Below are 19,306 nucleotides of genomic sequence, written 5' to 3' on the forward strand. Positions count from 1 at the left end.
TTTTGTAAAATGTTGTGTCTATTTATCTGTTGTTGTAGATTTCGATGAATGCTTTGAAGCAATTTTTTTTGTAAAGAAAACTTATGAAACGCTTGTGTAAGTACAAGTCTAGAGGGCTAAAACTTTATTAAAGATCCCATAGTTATTTGGGGATAGAAAAGCATTTTAACAATGGTAGCATACAATTGTATGGCCTGCCAGGTGGACAGAGACCGTTATTTATGACCAATTTGGTACGCCATAGGCTTTATATCTACTAATATACGCAGATTCAATTCTTCGATGTTCATAAATAACCGTCAAGATAGGATTAAATTCTGTCAGTACGTGTAGGCACTTAAAAAGAAAGTGGACGACCGTAACCGTCTTTCCATACAAACGGTAGTCCCCATTATCCTCTCTGCAATTTGATGTACATCAACCAAAATTTACAGGGAATTTGATTGTTTACTTTACGTGTCTGTGTTTGGGTTACAAATTTACATATGTTTATTGTATACCAAATTTCAACTTAATCGGTAAAGTAGTTTCGGAGAAAATAGGCTGTGACAGACGTACAGACAGACGCACGAGTAATCCTATAAGGGTTCCGTCTTTTGCTTTTGAGGTACGGAACCGTAAAAATCGAAAAAAGTCAAACGAAGGGGCATAATATACATCTCTTCTTGTTCCTCACTGCTAAGGATCGTGACTCCGCTTGCAAATTTTCCCTATGGCAGCTCTCCACTTCTCGCTGTCGGTTGCTTTGTGGAAACCATTGCTTAGTGTGATGTCCATCTGCATGGGCGGATATTTAATATACATCAAATAATATAAAAAAAACATGTTAACATCCAGACAGAAAAATGGGGCATTTTCTATGAAAACGGACCGTATTGTCGATGGCGCTTACGCCGCACAGCGTCGCGCGGCATTGTATTTATATCGGAGCATCGTTTATAATGGCGTAAGCGCCATCGACAATAAGGTCCACTTTTATAGAAAATACCACAAATCGCAGCCCCAATATTACAGGGTTCTGTTTCACTTTTATCGAACTGAAATTTGAACTTTATCATAGTGACATTAAGTCGAATTTCAACTATCTTGAAAATGTAACATAGAACCCTGTAATATTGGGCAGCGAAATGAGGACTGCGTTTGTATGGTGAAGCGGTCGTCCCCTTTCCTCTAGCTTTTGAACCGAGATTACAATGTTACATCCAACGACAAACATCCAAACTTTATCGTTTATAATATTAGTGAGGCACAAATCATGATTAATGTTTGATTAATTACGCCGCAACATTTATAACCACGTGTCATTTGATAGATCTTACGTACTTAGTAATACAATGTAATGTGGGACTAAAACGAGTTGTTAAAAAAAAACGCTTTACAGCACTTTCCCACTGACGTCCAGTTTTTTGCGGGCACGGTTTTTTTATACCACATACAACAAGCAGTCACCGTAGTCTATAGAGGCCTGCAACACCAGAGATAATACATGCGCGTTGCCGACCCTAAAAACCTGTACACTCCTTTTTTGAAGAACCCCATACTGTAGCCCCTCGGGAACCCCTCGGTAGGGAGCTCATTCCACAGCCGAAGCTTCCGCGGGAGGAAAGGTTTTCTGCAGTATCCCTTTTTAGTAGTATGCGTGCATAATCCCGCAAACAAAATGCTCGTGTAAACGTTACCATATTAGCACGTATAAGTACTACTAAAACGGGATCCAGCAGAAAACCGTACCCGCAAAAAACTGGTCGTCGGTGGAAAAGAGCTCTCGAATTGCCTTTACCAAAATAATTTTAAACGTAAGAAACCATAAAAATTACTGTTGTTCTAAGAGTCTTTGAACACCATAAAATACCTTTGAAGTTATTTATTAAACGGTGCTAATTGTTATGGCTTTGTAATTGATTTCAGTGAGTAATTAACTGTGTACGTGTAATTTGATGTTAGGCTGTTTTTTTATTAATTAACCAGAAACATATATTTTAATTTGAGTCATGTACAGGATGGCCCTAAAAAACGATGTTTTTTTTTGTATTGTAACTTTAACAAACGTTTGCGTTTCTGTATCTAACCTACGAACCCATGTGCATGCATATATTTTCGTTTAGTCAGACCATTTGTTTAACGTTCTTCCGTTATGTACAAAAATAATGTTTTAGTTTAAAAATCACTAATGTTTAATGCCAATACTAATAAAATTTTACTTTTATATGGAAATATTCTACAAAAACTAAATGAAAATTTATACAAGACATTTGTACCATTGATAGAAACAAATACCGATTTTTTATTTTCTCGGTCAGGAATATGACAGATGTAGGTAGAAAGGGCTATTACCAAAAACAGTCACACGGCTCTGCCAATGTACTGATAATTTTGCTTCGAGCCTATATGCGTGTAGAAGAGGATAACATATTTTAGACAACGCTTTTTAAAAGTAATTTTTTAAATTTTATGCAATTTTATTATACGATCAAAATAAACTAGATTAAACATTAATAATATTCTCATCCCATCCCATTACGCCCTATCACTGGTTCCCATCACTGAGTCGTTTAATCTACGTGTGTAAAATTTATTAGAATAAATAAACAACATATTTGTGTATAACGAGACTAACTCCACTGCACGAGCCCCGGCTCGTACAGGTACGTTTTATTTTAGTTTAATTATTTAATTTAATTTTTTAATTAGGTACATTTTGTATGTTTTCATCATTTTGTACATACAAAAAATTATTTGTTAAAAATATTTTGTGCCACCCTGTAAGCGTTGTTATTTGAAGTTCACGACTTAGTAAATTGCCGTGTAGGTAGTGCCATAAGTATAGGCTTTTAATTGTTACTCTTTTAATTCTAGTTGTTACATTTTCTAACTTTAATTCCTACAAACTTATAAACTGTAATACCTATAGATATCATACACTAAAGAAAAAGTGACCAAGTTCACTGTGGCCGAGGCGGGAATCGAACCCGCGTCTGAAGTTTACGCAAAAAATATTTCATACAATAATTTGATTTGTTCCCTAGTTGTTACAAACTTACTACACAAGCTATCTTAAGCTAAGCTATAAGCTATCAATCAATCAATCAAATATTTATATGCTATAAGCACAGTTGCATGCATGCAAATACAGTTCAATTCACTTAAATTACAAAATAACACAGATAAAAACAAACAGAACACAAATTACAGTAGACATAAAATTTAAATATGGATGGAGACATGTCAAATTAATTAAATGCAGTTTAGTTCTTCAGTTACCCGTGAACATGATGCATGTAACTGCGTCGAAATATCGGGAGCTCATAAATATTACAAAAGGTAATCACGGTCTATATCCCGGTAAATATAAGTCTAGTGTTTACTACACAAGGTTTTTTTCTAGAATAGAGACTTCTAGACACTCGATTTTCCAGTATGAAATAGTACTTAGGAAATCATGTCTGAAAATAGCTCAAGTGCATTATAGGATTAAGGTCCGTCGTGCTGAATCCCGTTTACGATTGACTTGTCAGCTGCACCTACCACTAATCTGATAGTCACTATTCATCGACCACTGCACCATGGTCTCACCTCCTATGAACTTTACGAGATAACTATATATCTTTTTGAACTGGTCGTAGTCCTTGTTGACCAGTTTATCTAGAGCTAAAGCGTACTAGAAGATCCGCGGTTATAGGTCAGGGTAGACTGGGGAAGGGGTCGCAGGACGTCCGGTGTAAGTGAGTTGTTTCATCGCTTCTGGTTACCTGGTTGAGCGGAAAACCACGCTCAAATTCTATGATTTAGTTCTACGTTCGCTACCTCTATTTTAGATCAGATTTACCCGCAAGAATTACTCTTGGCACACATTTTTCAGACGAGTCCCAAATTATTACAATAAGCACCTACATGATATTGATCCTTTTCACACTTCCCACTTTTCTCTTCTTGTCTAGTCTAGAATGAATTTAAACCTAATATGTTTTAAATAGTTTTAATAGTTTCAAGTATTGAAAATAATTATAAATAACTAAATGTATAAATGTAACTTTCCGGTTGTCCTACCTACCTAGGTAGTGTTGTTTATTGTTTTATTAACAATAGCATCTAAACTATCATCTAACAAAGTATCAAACGGGAGGCGATGACGCCGATGACTGAAAATAATTTTCTTTTTTACATGTTTATGTGACCAGCTGACGGTCTTTCCACAGCGATACAATCGGCTGACGATATTGTTTATTTACAATAGCATCTGAACTATCATCTGACGAAGTATCAAGCGGGAGGCGATGACAAAAAAAATTTTATACAGTTTATTTGCTGCCATTCCTCAACCCACCAACGGAGCGGCAGCTGACGTTCACGAGGGTTCATCATACATAGCCGTTAACCACTATACAAGTTTTCGCCCGGGAGGCGATTGGTCATGAAATCTGTTCGTGGCCCGCGGTCTATAGGTACTTTTGTAATTAGGTATGGCTCATGATTTCTTTGATTTCTTTTTATTTCTGCTTTTATTATGTATGTTAACATTATGTACTTAATAATGAACCTCCAGGTCTGTTTCTTAAGTATGTTAAGTACATTGTACTTCAAATCCATTTGTGTCAATCCATATGTGACTGTTTGTGTTCCAAATAGTATAAAAAATAAAAAATGACGTTCTTATACTACAAAAGTTTGGTTAGTTTTCGAAGTAAACACGTCTAAGTGTAAGGCCTGAGTGGACGCTCGAAGCGGAGCGGCTCACAAGTGATTTGGCAGCGTGCACTAAGGCCGCTCCTATACGTTTGCATTTGTTTAACATGCACGCCGCACGCCCCGCCCCGCTGCACGCCCAACTCGAGCGTCCACTCAGGCCTTACACTAAATTGTTAGCAGGAAAAGCGTCTAAACCTCGGAACGTATCTATTCTACCTATATACGCTGCGTCTTACGTAAGCGAACAACTCGCGGCGCGGCGGGCCCACGGCGTTCGCGTTCGTAACGAGATCGCCCACGTAGGACACTTCTATAGGTATCAAAGGATTGATTCATCCCGCGCCGCATCGCTTCGCTTTGCGTTCGCGTGTTGTTCGCCTGCGTAAGGCTGGATTTTCAGGAGGGAGGAGGATCTTGGGTTACCGCTTAGTTAACTCCCACAGCAAACGGTACAAAAGAGCGACTCCATCCGCGGTGTCTAGTAACACAGTAAATGTACTTAGGTAGGTACGTTCATTTATTTATACTCGTAGGTTTAAAATTTCACGATTGGCACATATTGGTTGTTCCGTTCGTGGTCTTGTCACTCTCAAAAAAACCAGCCAAGTGCGAGTCGGACTCGCGCACGAAGAGTTCCGTATCATTACGCAAAAAACGGCAAAAAAGTCACGTTTGTTGTAAGGGAGCTTATTTTATTCTGTTTTTAGTATTTGTTGTTGTAGCGGCAACAGAAATACATCATCTGTGAAAATTTCAAATGTCTAACTATCACCGTTCATGAGATACAGCCTGGTGACAGACAGACGGACAGACGGACAGACGGACAGCGGAGTGTTAGTAAATGGTCCCGTTTTTGCCCTTTGGGTACGAAACCCTAAAAATATGTCTGCGGTCTAATTACCGCGACTCATTAAAAAATTATGACAAGAGTCTTGGCAATTAGACGCAACCGCAGACATATTCTCAGAGAATGCCCCGGTTAAAGTGGTACTTTCATTAAAGTTATTTTTCAAAAATTGGATTTTTTAGGGTTCCGTACCCAAAAAGGTAAAAATGGGACCCTATTAAATACTAAGACTGCTGTCCGTCTGTCTGTCACCAAACTCACGAACCGTGATAGCTTGACAGTTAAAATTTTCACATATGATGTATTTCTTCATATGATTAATTTCAAACGACAGGGTCGAGTGGAGGAAACGAGGGGAGGCCTTTGCCCAGCAGTGGGATACTAAACCAGGCTAAAAAAAAAAGATGCATTTCTGTTGCCGCTATAACAACAAATACTAAAAAGTACGGAACCCTCGGTGGGCGAGTCTGACTTGCACGTCCGGTTTTTTTCATGTTATTTCTTCTCGGGATCACGAGCTCCTTCGACCTTAATAGGAGGAAAAAATGTTCCAAAATTTACATGTTTCGTTCCTTCTATTCCGTTACTATCATACAAAGTCTATAAAAAATGGTACAGTCGTCAGCTGATGACACAACGCTCCAAAACTATCTGCCACCCTTGAATAAATAAATATTATAGGGACATTCCCACACAAATTGACTAAGTCTCACGGTAAGCTCAAGAAGGCTTGTTACTGCTAACCAAATTGTCATATTTGTAAGTGAAACCGATTTGTTTTATCCTATATTTCATCTATGCCTGGTAACGAAATAAATTTTTGTTTTTGTATTTGTATCGCCGCCGCCGTCGCCAGTCGCGCAAAGTCGTGGCCGAGCCGTAGGTGGTTCACCGGCAAGGGGACATTCCCGGTGAACCTACAAAGAGAAGTTTGGACCTGTAAAACAATAACGGTAATAAAATTATATGCTTGTTTCAGATAAAATGGCCCAGATAACTATCACCCTCACACTGCTCGCCGCTCTCCTAATGCTGCAGGGTGTCAGCGCTAAACGTAAGTTTAAATGTAGTTTTAGGGGCAAGGGTAACTTTTGAACAAAATCCAATCAAGGGAATGGGCAGATTTGTATGGACACTGGCCCATGAACCAATAAGAATAAGCGACATACCATCGGAAAAGTTTTTTTATATACATACTCCATTTTTTGTACGGCAAGACTTGTCAAATCTCTGTTTAAAAAAAATATGACACAAAAAAAAAACATACGTAAACGAATAAAAATTAAAATACCGTGACACAAAATCATCGACAATAACAAAACTCTCATGATCTGCGACACAGGAACTTAGTATCGAAAAAAAAATAGCTACGTTTCATCACACTATTTTTTGCGGTGATAAGTTTTTTCACACAAAGATTTGAGACTACCTGCCATAGTAAAAGTTTTACAACTTAGAATACCCTATCCGGTGACATACCGCTTGCCCTTATTGGTCAAATGGGTCAATTAGCCCATCCTCCTTTCAATTTGAAAATCCCCAGTTTGCTTTTCCAATGTTCGTGCCAACCAAATTTTTGTAGAGTATACTTATTTGTAACTGTGCGAATCCAAACGAACAATTGGAAAAGCAAATAATCAAGCATCTTGATTCTATAGCATACGAGACTAACAAGGACTTCGTTAAATCAAATAAGGTAATTCTGATTGCTCTTACTATTGCTATTACTGAGCCAATTAATATCATGTTCAATATTTACATGAAAAATAATTATGCTAACTAATTGATCCCAGCAAGATCAACTAAGCGCTTGATATTAAATTGATTGAATCAACATCAACCAACGTTACATAATTATTCCAACAAGTTAATAATAGATGCAAGATATACAAATTGTTAGGATTAATCAATACCTACTTTATTAGTTTAATCACAGATACTCTTATAGTTTTAAGTAATTAGCTTTCTTCACTATCATTACATAGTATAAAACAAAGTCGCTTCCTGCTGTCTGGATGGATGTCTGTCCCTATGTATGCATAGATCTTTAAAACTACACAACGGATTTTGATGCGGTATTTTTTAATAGATAGAGTGATTCAAGAGGAACATTTATATGTATAACACATCAGCATTGTACCCGTGCGAAGCCGGGGCGGGTCGCTAGTGTAATATAAGATGGAAAATGTTGTAATTAACTTAACGTCAACTAAGAGAGAACTGCTCTGTTGGTCTTAATTTTTTAGAGTATACAGCGGCAATAGTTGCTAAGCGGGCGAAGTGTTTAAAATGATCTTGACGCGACTCCGTTTCATCGGTTTGCCGCTATCACTGTAACATTTCACAAGAAAGAACGGGATTTTTATTTATTTTAAAAACGTTGCCTTACAGTATCGAAATTCGAAAGCTGTCAAAATTACTATTTAAGTTAAAATTGTTTTTTCCCCTTTTCTATAGTGTCACATAATAAATAACCGACTAAAGTCTGATTAAAAGTCCGCGTTAGAGGTTACTTTGGGAATTAAGTGCATCGAGCGAAGTGTCATAATTCAAATTTAAACTATCGTGAGACATATTAACTTAGCTAAATTACAAAAATACGTGAGTGAAACCGCTAATTTAGCTAAGTGTCATAATTCGTGTATCGGAAGCTGTTTTATTAAAGATAATATAATCAAGTACTACATATATTTTTTTCACGTCTACGAATATCAACGTCTCTTAGAAAAATATGATCATATAAGGAGATTTTTCGCCTTCTGGCTCAGGGAACGGCCTTAAGAGAATGAGAGCGCGTCAATCGCTTAGCAACTTCTGCTGCCTACTGTACCAAACCACATTTCCATAATAAATTACGTCCCTATATTGCTAATTAATTCTTTTACCTCGGGGACACTGTTCAGGGTGTAATTTAATTAAATTGTTTGTAAATTCGACGCGTGTAAACATAATTGCAAATAAATCCGTTCATTCGTTTATAGAAGGTTTATATCAGAGCACAAGTTTTAAGTATAAGCCCTAGCGTCCAACCAGTGTAGGAATACACTAGATATTATATTTCGTTACTTAATTTTTCGGATATAATACATTCAAAAATAATGTCTATCCGTCGTAGCAGTTGCATAATATTTTAAGACATTGACAAATTTTAACTGAAATAAAACTATGAAAACGGATTACCGGAAACGAAACGGATTTTATTTAATGAGTAACTATCGCGGTAACCGAAGACAATATTAAATTTTAATTGACATTCTTTTAAAACCAATTTCCGTTCCATTGCTATTCGACGCCCACCATGATACCTCATTCTTATTTGTGTGTAGAGACTAGAGTCCTTACCTCGGTCTAGTTGCCGAAACGTTCCGTACAAGACCACATGGATTTTTTACAATGATTTTCGTCTACTAAAGTGTTAGCTGTATTTGTTGCTTTTATTTTGGTTCGTTCAATAAAATAGAAAAATACAAATTAAATTTTATTTTCTAAATAACAATGATTCAAATTTGACTGCCAATTGTTCCAGTATGATGGGCCGCTATCTATAGGACCCAACGGCCAAAATACCTAAGTTTTTTAGGTCTTGAGTTATTTATTCTGATTATAGCGATATTGTTTTGGTGTTTTTCACGCATATGATAATATAAAATGAGTACGTGATGTATTAAAGGCCTGAAATATAATGAAAAATACACAAGCATTATTCTCTAGTCTAAAAATATATTTATAATTTGAACCTCCATACACAGACAATAAATAGGGTATGTATTTATATTTATTGTTACACGTGAGTAACACTGAAGAAATCTGAATTATTAATCAACATGCTCCTCAAAATGCTCCCTCGGGTCTGATTAGACCCTCACATAGAAGTACTTATTAAGTTATTTCCCGAACCTCACACTACCTTTTACAATGCACACAAATATATACTCTATAGAACCTAACATAAGGTTTATTTTATCATTAAAGTCAAGTGAGATCGTAGGTTTTAAAAGGGAGCAGTAGCTAAATATACTCGCTATCCTTTAAATGAGAGTTTGACCGTTGTTCGAAACTCGGCCTCAGAATTATTGCAATTTTACCGAATTTATTGTGAACATTATCGCGAATTGGTACATTTGAAACGTGTTTCGTAATTGTTTTACTGATTCGTGTTTAATTTTAGAGATTTGTTTGGAATTTTGGCGACGGAAACTTGAAATTGTTGACGAAATGGAAATGATTTCACGCTCCGTTAGGTGAACATTGTGAAAACTTGAAGCTATTTTGAAAACAGTTGTGTCTTAGGATACCTATTTAGTAGGCATTGGCTGAACTAATTATGGTACCTAACTTTATGTTATTAATTTTAGTTATTAAGCCCCCCCAAGTCATCAAAAATTTGCCAAGTTAGTAAGTTAAGTTAGTAAAATAGAATGAAAAGGGAGACCTTTTTATAGGTCTCTGGTCGGTTAGAAATAATTAGATTTGTTCCCTAGTATTAATGATTATATTGTAAAATCTGAAATGTGAATAATGAAATATGAAAAACGTAAAATATCTTAGATAATTAAATAAACAAAGGTTGTAATGTATGTAAAATATTTTAGGTATTTATGCAAACAACTTGAAACAAACTTAAGCACAAAAATAAGTTTTGTTAACATTCAGATTGTGGCCAAAACTAACAACAAATAATACAAACTTAATGTACACAACGAAAAGCCAGAGAATAAATACCATTGTCAAAGGAATAACATCGTAAGTTACATGAAGCTTGGAACATCTTTATGTCCTTTTGTTTCTAGTATATATTCAAACCAGTCATAGTTTAAACGTAGAGCAGATGCTCGGTTCGACTTGGGTGTAACTTTGGCATTACCGCAAACTTGAGGTACGTAGGGGATTGTCGTGTGGGATGTTGGCACAGTAAATGTAATTACCAGTACCTTAGTTTGTAGTGTATGAAACATAAGTGTATACTCCTAATGACCGTTTGTTCTATATTTATTTATTAAACAAAATAGAGAAACTGAACATAATTTGAAACCTGCAAAATTTGGCAGTTCCGTTTATAACAATTTATTATTGCATGTGGAAATCGCTATAAATTATGTATTAACTGACTAGTCACGATCACGAGACGCCCGCCAAGTTTTGAGTGAAGTATGACGCCACCATACATTTTCACTGCTAAGAATGCCACATTAGCGTGCTCTAGAAACATGACAGAGCATCTTTTTAAAACACTAAGTATGTTTCACTTTTTATTTATTTATTATAAACTGGTCGGCGATTGGCCCTAGTCACACCTGATGGAAAGTGAAGACAGGGCCTAAGATGGAGCTCACCGGTTCAGTGACAGCCTATTCACTTGCATAAGGTTTGCGTATTTACCAACTTAAGTAAATTTCTTTAGTAGATATTCGACACAAACCAGTCAATGATACGGTAAAGCGGCTTATAACACGTAAAGACATGTCTTAGCAGTGTGATTTTAATCATTAATATCCACCAGACGCATTAAGTAGATTGTCTCTTTAAGTATCAACGCGAACATTTGTCATATTAACCCATCCGAAAACAAAACTGCGTAAAACAAACTTTATTCCCACGTATCAACATCAAATTTCCCACTCAATGTTATGAAGAGTATTTAATTTCAACAGAATTATACAATAATATACGTTAATGGTGTATGAAAGCTTGTATGTTGGGCTCACGTGAAAGTCGTAAAAGTTATAGGCAGTGTTATGGCCGTGAGTGGCTTCCTTTACGTCCGTTTTATTTTACCGTGCTACGTAATTAGGATTTCATTGACAGCTTGGGTAATGCGGTTTCAATTGCTTTTAAAACAGTTGTTTTTAATTGGATATTTTGAACTGTAGGTACCTGTACCAATTAACAAAATAAATTTCTTAATTCGTTTTGTAAGGCATCTATGCGATAGGTTGGACTTAGAAAACATCCATAACTCAGGAACAAATATTTGTGACAAATACACAAATAAATGCTAGGCTAGGCTAGGAGGCCGTATCTTCAAACATCAAATGTTGTTTGGATATGAAGACAGACTTATAGTTAGCACATAAATCACATGAATTTCCTCAAGATTTGCACCGTTCTTGTATTGTAATGTTAAAAAATCTATATTCCAATATTAAATAGCATTTTTATTAAAATCTCCGACTGACTCAACGCACGCTCCATTAAAAATAACACCTGATCAGGAAAAATAATATCATTTCATTTGATTCAGACTTTTTTATAGTGGTTGGTTTTGTAAAATTTATAAATAAAGTTAAAAGTATATTTGAATTCTGCCAACGCTGCATTGTCTTAAATTCTGCAAAGTTACTGTCCCGTAAAATTTCTTATTTGCGGTAAAGTATTTGTTTTATTTCCACGTACTATCGTAGTGTCGCGAATGCTACCGATCCCTTTTTCTTATTTATACTATTGCAGATTACCCTGCAGTTTTCTTTTCTCTCAGTATTCCAATATTTTCGTATCTATCTATTTTATTAGGGGTCGAGCGTGAAGTAGCTTTGTTGATCAATTGCCTGCCATACTGTCTACATTGGAAACGGTTATTTCTGCAAGTTTTTCATCAGTGACATATCTGTTTGCTGAAAATATATGCGGGTTTTTTGATATATGCCGTTAGGGATATGATCATTGACTGTCTATCTTGTCATGCGTCAAACAAAACAAAATTAAAAATATAAATCACTGTTACCTAGTTAGTGTTCCGTGCAAAACGTTGTTTTGACAAACGGAACACTTATGGGATCACTTCGGTCTTGCAAATCAGTTAAATGCGTTTTTCTCAGAGACCGTTTGACATAGATACCTAAAATTTGAAACAGTTATAGCAATTACCACCACTAATATTGTAAATAAGTCAAAACCGCTTATTTCTTATTTTAGGTGGTAATTTAGGGGGTTGAGAGGGGTAACCTGATTTTTTATTTTTTCTTATTTTCCGGTAATATAAATACCTAACCGTACTAAATTAATATTTGGCTACAGTCCGGTAGTAACAATATTTTATTACCGGGCTGTAAACGATCTTTTATTATTCACAATGAAGGTACCCGGAAAATAAAGTAGATAAAAATCATAAAATCCCAAAAGAAATGTTCTCCTAACAGTATAAGCGTGAAACGCGCGTTATCTCCATCTTCCACAGGTGTTTGTCCCGTCACGTTATCAATACGTTACATTATAATATGTTATGAAAGAACATCATAATGAGAGCGTGCCAAATGCCTACTTTGGAGAAACTTTTAATAATGGCCGAGAAATAGATATTATTAGGACACGTAAGATTAACAAGGAATAATAGAGAATAGAATCGGAGATATAAAGAGTTGGTATTAAAATGTGTTTAATAATTTATCACCGTGTTACATATAATTAAATACAACTTGAGGCACTATAGTCTCTCTAGAATCTATAAACTAAATCATACCTATACCCATACCAAACAAAAAAAAAAACAACTATAAAATTCCGGAAGTCTACCATATAAAAATTTTAATCATAAATAATCGTATTTCAAGCTATAATTACTAAAATTACGTAAGTAAACCTTAACATAATTTTAATAAAAATGAAACCGATTAAAAATTAACCGGAACAGGTAACATAAATTACGTTGCTCTTTAGCATTAAGATGACGTTCGGACGTCGCAACAGTAATGCTATTGCAGTTGATATCTGAACATTACCTTTAAATTATCGAGCTGCAAAACCAAAACATTACCTCTGTCAATGCATTGTTACCAAAACCTCAGTTACTGCTATTGTATACGTTGCATTACATAAGAAGATTATTGTTCGTTTGTTAGTAGTGATCCGTGCAACAGCTAGGGCATGTGGGGTCATGGTGTATTTGATCTAGATTCCTATGATTAGGTAACATGGTAAACCAAGACTACGTGGATAACTGGGCGAATCGACTCAAAAACAGCATTTCGGTCAATAGGGAATATTACACGAAACTCTGCGTAGGGGGCGCCAGGGCGCCACTACCACAATCTGAGGGTCTATCGTGAAACAAGAAAATTTCTTTATCTAAAATCTCTGTCACTCTTTCATATTCGAGCGATAAAGAGGCAGATAGCGAATTCTCGGACTCTCGTTTCCTGGTAGGTCCTCTGTAAGCAAACCGCCTTGATGCATGAATGTCATATTTTATTATCTCTGAAAACTTGTCAAAAACCTGTTAAAGGTACAGTATATGTATAAGTTACTCTATGGTTTACTAAAAAGGCTAGTCCTGCACTCTGGTGGCAGAACATTGCAGTAATATCCCCTATTGCGTGAAAATCGAGATGTTTTTTATCTTTTATTAAAAGTACTTGACAGTCCCATTGTCATTAAGTCAAGATCTGATTATAGGATTTGAAAAAATCGAGCGTTCTTCAAATACTTTAGGAACACCCTACACCTATTCTGTATGAAATATTACTGTTTATCCTGTGAAGAAAGTATGTTCTAAAATTTTAACCCCACTCGCGGTTTGTCGACTGGGCAAAGTTAAGCAAATAACGTGATCTCACAAACGAACTGGATTCGGTTTAAACCAACGTAAGTTCGTTATCAGGTTTTTGGTTGAGTTAGCTTTGTGTATTGGTTAGAGAAGTCACTCGATTTCCCAGAATAAAAGGGTCACAATTGTGACATCCAACGAGTTTTATGTACCTGATAGTAAAGTATGAATTTTCACAGATGATTTTTTCGGCCTCGAGCCCTAATCTGTTAAACATAAGCCTTTGTTTCTTTTAAGAGCGGTCTTCAGCACGTGCCAAAGCAGCCATGTCGTTTAAAAAGCAATTATCGTGATAGTATTAAGGTTCAAATTTATGTGACAGCTCATTCAGAGAACAATCAGGGTGGGCTTATCTTTGGAGATAACAAAACGTGTTATCTCCGAATATGCTGTTTTATGGATTTGAACCATATAAATATAATGGTAAATTTGATTTTCAAACGGACTTGTTTCCGTTACTTATGCCGGGGCTATTAGCAGTAAGAAGTGTAACCACTGCATAAAGGAAACACCTACCTTTTGTTTAACAGATTAGGGCCCGAGCCCGAAAAAATCATCTGAGATAATTCATACTATAAGCGATTTTAGCAACTTCCTAACCTAGTCGGCAGTGACCCTGACTACGAAACAAGAGGTGCAGGGTTCGAATCCTGGTAAGGGCATTTTTTTGTGTGTTTATCACAAACATTTGTGTCTGAGCTATGGATGTTTTCTATCTAGGTATGTAAGTATATATATATATATATTATGTTGATCGTCATCTAGTACCCAAAACACAAGCTTTATTGATCTTACTGTAGGACTAAAATCGTATTATAATACTCGTATTTATTTATCTATTTAGACATTCATCTGTGATTTCCGTAGCCTATAAAGGCTTGCTACTTCTGAGGTATCATATGCGCTTTGCCGACGATTTTAATTTGTCTGTACGTTCCTTTTTTGCTGCGGTTGTACATGTACACTCCTTTCTTAGGGATAAATAATGTTTCACCATTTTACAATTTATTTTTCGAGATTAAGTTATTCCTTATAAGGAAATGCTAGGTTACTTTTGTACTTGTTATTTATTATTTTAAGCAATTAAATGATAATTTAATAATGAAAATGCATTTGTAACATGATATAACGGTAACAAAGTTAACAAACAGCCGAATAAAAAATATTTCGTTCAAATATAAACTTCATGCTAATTTTAGTGCAAGCGAAATGAAGTGGAAGTCGTGCGAGAGATATGCGCCAGTCACGACGATTGTCAATGTAATATCAAAACCAGTTTATAACCATAACAAATTGTTAAATTAGAATTAACCTCTAGGTAGGTAGCAACGCTCTTAACTCACCGTGGATGGACCTTATGCCATTGCAACAAGGTTCAAATTGTTAATTATCAGTTTGGAATGTAAGACTGTTATCACACTGGATGCGATTCTTGACGTCGCTGTAATACGCGCATAGCGTTGTCTCGCTAAAACATCGCAGCGACGTGCAAATCACATCCAGTGTGATAACCGCCTAATACCTAGACATGCCTGTTATTTCACACAAACATTTGCTTTAGTAATCAACGCGATTGAAGGCTATTCACTTTTGTGTGCTTTTATTAAAACTGCCCTACATTCATTTCAAAGGAACTTAAATATCAAAGTTTTGATGCTTTCAATGCTTTGATGATTCAAATGTGACCTATATTTCAATTATTGGGACTAGAGGTATTTTAAATTATTACATGTTGTGTAGCGTTACTTGCCTTAATATTATTTTTACAATTAGCAGTGTATTTCCATTTTCATTTTGTAATATTTTTTGGTATGTGACATATAAATATAATCAAACTTCAAAAACTTCAATTTTTTTTTATTGTAGGTACCTACACAAAAATATATTCAAGGTTGTCAAGATTAACCTAATTAAATACAGTTGACAAAATGTACCTGGCATGGAAACATACTAGTCGGGTTGCTCTGGTTCCTACACTAGGCTTAGCCTGTCTCGTAGGTAACCCAGACTCGAATGAGTTTATACAATTAATTAACATAACTTAAAGCCTATAAGAAGAGGAGATACAAAACAGAATTAAATTATTAAGAAACAAGCATTCTAAAACTATTTTAAATTATATTGACTTTAAGGGGGCGTTCAAATATTTTTCCCCCACCCCGCCGGGTAAAGCGCCGTAACGTTTTCGTGTACCCCCCCCTCCCTCTACCTAAAAGTTACGTAACACCCAAGTGGCCATTTTTACCTAAAAGTCATAATTATGTTCAGCAAAGTATAATCATAAAATTGAAGAAATGAGCGAGCGTGTATGAGGAATGTTAGTATGAAAGTGAAGAAAGTGATAGAGGTATGTCAGGATCGTAGCAAGTGGAAATCCGGGGTCTCTGCCTACCTCTCTGGGAAATAAGCGTGATTATATGTAGATATTTATTTTATTTAATAAAAGAAAACATTTTTACGTAACGCCTTCTTCCAACACCCCCTCCCGCCCCTGTAACGCATCGTAACGTTTGACAAGACCCCCCCTCCCCCCCAAATTGCGTTACGTAATATTTGAACGCCCCCTAAATCAAGGTTGATAAATATTCGTGTTTCGTGAAAATTTCTATGAAAATTAACGTAGGTACCTAACTTAATAATTATTATAAGTGCATTAAATTTTGTACCTACCCGGTAATCTTAATGATTACACGCACTCAAACGTCAAATTAGGTACTCTGTCTAAATGTCGGAAATCTTCGTACTGATACGAGGACAAAATCGTGGGGAGACATATTTAATATGTCATGATATCCTGATTTCATATGCGTTATGTTAATTTATTTACAGGTATAGTCAGGCGCTGTGGTGCATGCATACACGTGTACTACGGTCATGAATCCACAATACATTTCCATGGGTCGGCATAATTTTGAGAGACATGTTTGCAGTCATAATGTTGATACAATTAAACAGCCCAATATAAAATACATTTAGTAGTAGTTTAACTAGGGAACAAATCAAATTATTTTATGAAATATTTTTTGATTTGTATTTTTTAAGTAGTCACTCTACTATATATAAATTATAAACTGAAATAGATAACATACACCAAAGAAAAAGTGGCCAAGTCCACTGGTGGCCGAGGTGGGAACCGAACCCGCGTCGGACATGTAATTTTCTATGACGGCTGATCGGTGATCACGTGGTGTTTTCCATAGAAAACGAAGCGCCGGAAGCTCCGGCCCGGCCCCGGCCCCGGCCCGGTCTAGCGTGAGTCATTCTTAAAACAGAAGGGAGAAGGGGGCAGCTATCACTGGAGGCAGCTTAAAACAAATGCGTTAAAAATGTATTTTTGATGCTATAATGATCCAAATCCGTATATTTTGGGCTTGCAACATCGACCCACACAATCGGCGTTATAAATAATGATTTGTATGTATTTGTATTTGGATACAATAATATTACACTATCTTAAGATATCGAGCGGATATATTATTGTATTTTAACCGTGTGTGACTTTAAGATACTATAATATTTTATATCCTGGCATCTTAAGATAAAATTTGATGTTATAGTAACTTCGCCGTGTGTGACGCCCTTTAATGAGCGCCTTTGTTTCAGGTGGCTGTTCTGCTTTCGGCCACTCCTGCTTTGGCGGCCACGGCAAAAGATCCGGGGACACTAACAATATAGATGTAAGTGGGTCAAAACTTTTTAAGTCTCTTCTGTGGATAAACAATTGGAATAAACAAACATGAATATCCACCTTAAGTTGACTTTAAGATCCCGTTCACAATAATGATGATTTAAACTAACACGGTTTTAACTCATAACTTTAAAACTGAAAACAAATAAAAACAAAACAGTTTTAATATTGAAGTAAAACTTCTTTAGGCGCGACTATGAGGGTAACTCAGTTTTTTTTCTGACGAAAGTCGCTCAGGAGTGACGCACGCGCAATAGGACACACGTCAAAGTGCAAACATGGCGATAAACGTCATCGTCAAAAAAGTTTTACTTCAATCGCGCGTAAAGATTACACGCACACACTTTTTTATTTATTTTAAGATCCCGTTTCGCAGATCTCACTTCATTCAGTAATTATTAAATACACTGCCACATATTCTCTACTGTGGAAATCCGAAAATCTAAAGCCGATTAGATTTTCTTCGAAATCTCAACATACCTTTACGAGAAATGTCACGCTTGAGTTCGAATGTATGTAATTTACTTAATGGGAATGGTAAAACTATTAGGTAAATTCGCCTACAAACTCAAGACTACTAGCTAGGTGTAATTGTATTATAATAGGTTTAGTTTAAGTTTGTTGTGTACGTTGTGTACGTTTTGTTGCGTTGGCTTAGAAGTACTTGTAGACAAAGGTGATTTCAAAACGTGTTGAAATTATGTTGCTAATTTAAATATAGGAATATGTCACAATTTTAAACCGACTCCAAAAAATTAAGTGTTTCCTAGATCGAAACGATAACTTTCAGAATTTTCTCATATTTGTCAAAAACTTAGCGCCAGCTCTTTTATATTATTTGTACTTAAAATTCATTTTATCATTTGGCTAGTTGCCGGCGAACTTTGCCCGCTTAAAATTATAACTTATAAAATTAAACTTACTTCATAAAATTAAAATAATGTTTTTTTTTTTTTACTAAAAGTTCCGTTGTTTCTTGACAGTCCTCTAACCCCGAACTGATGATGCAACGGCAAATGGGCCAAGAAGAAATCCCACCACACCCTGGCTACCCTCGTTCTGGCTTTAGCGGCCTGCTGCCGGCCGGAGATGATATCATTCCTGTAAGGGATGGAGGTATGAAATAACGACTTTCAGTTATGTATTTGTGTTACTTGACAGACCTCTTACCCCACGCTGACTATAGAGGTAAACAACGAACCTTTAGAATTGAAACTTGAGCATGAGCATGCCTCAAAACTCATGTACACAGTCAGCTGCAGAGAAAAGGCACCCCTCCTGCATACAAAGTTCTGTAAATTAGTATGGACGTGGGGTACCTTTTCTCTACGTACGTTCAGGACTTGGTTTACGCATAATAATATACAGCCTGAAATTTTTATAAGGGGCACTGAGGGCAGCTACCTAATCCCGTGCTCCTTTCCGATAATGGTCTTAGGTTTCCTGACTTTTTAATTAAGGACGATTGGCATACTGAGCTTCTTGGTGGGTAACTCAGGCTAGGAAATCATAAAGTTAAGGTTTGCAATAATTGTGTGTAAGTAGT

The 19,306-nt window shown here is 36.0% G+C and overlaps 1 protein-coding gene across 2 annotated transcripts in view; it reads left to right on the forward strand.

Annotated features, from left to right (window-relative positions):
* Nucleotides 1-19,306, forward strand: part of LOC134755381 (neuropeptide CCHamide-2) — a 48,661-nt gene that overhangs the window by 21,244 nt on the left and 8,111 nt on the right. The window contains exons 2-4 of one of the 2 annotated variants that reach the window (XM_063691935.1): nt 6,513-6,587; nt 17,676-17,749; nt 18,744-18,876. In XM_063691935.1, coding sequence (XP_063548005.1) covers nt 6,518-6,587; nt 17,676-17,749; nt 18,744-18,876 — 277 coding nt within the window. In that variant the 5' untranslated portion in view covers nt 6,513-6,517. The remainder of the gene's footprint in view (nt 1-6,512; nt 6,588-17,675; nt 17,750-18,743; nt 18,877-19,306) is intronic. The other variant, XM_063691933.1, reaches the window with a different exon arrangement.

The sequence above is a fragment of the Cydia strobilella genome, chromosome 2 (genome assembly GCF_947568885.1).
Source record: "Cydia strobilella chromosome 2, ilCydStro3.1, whole genome shotgun sequence".
Lineage (NCBI taxonomy): Eukaryota > Metazoa > Arthropoda > Insecta > Lepidoptera > Tortricidae > Cydia > Cydia strobilella.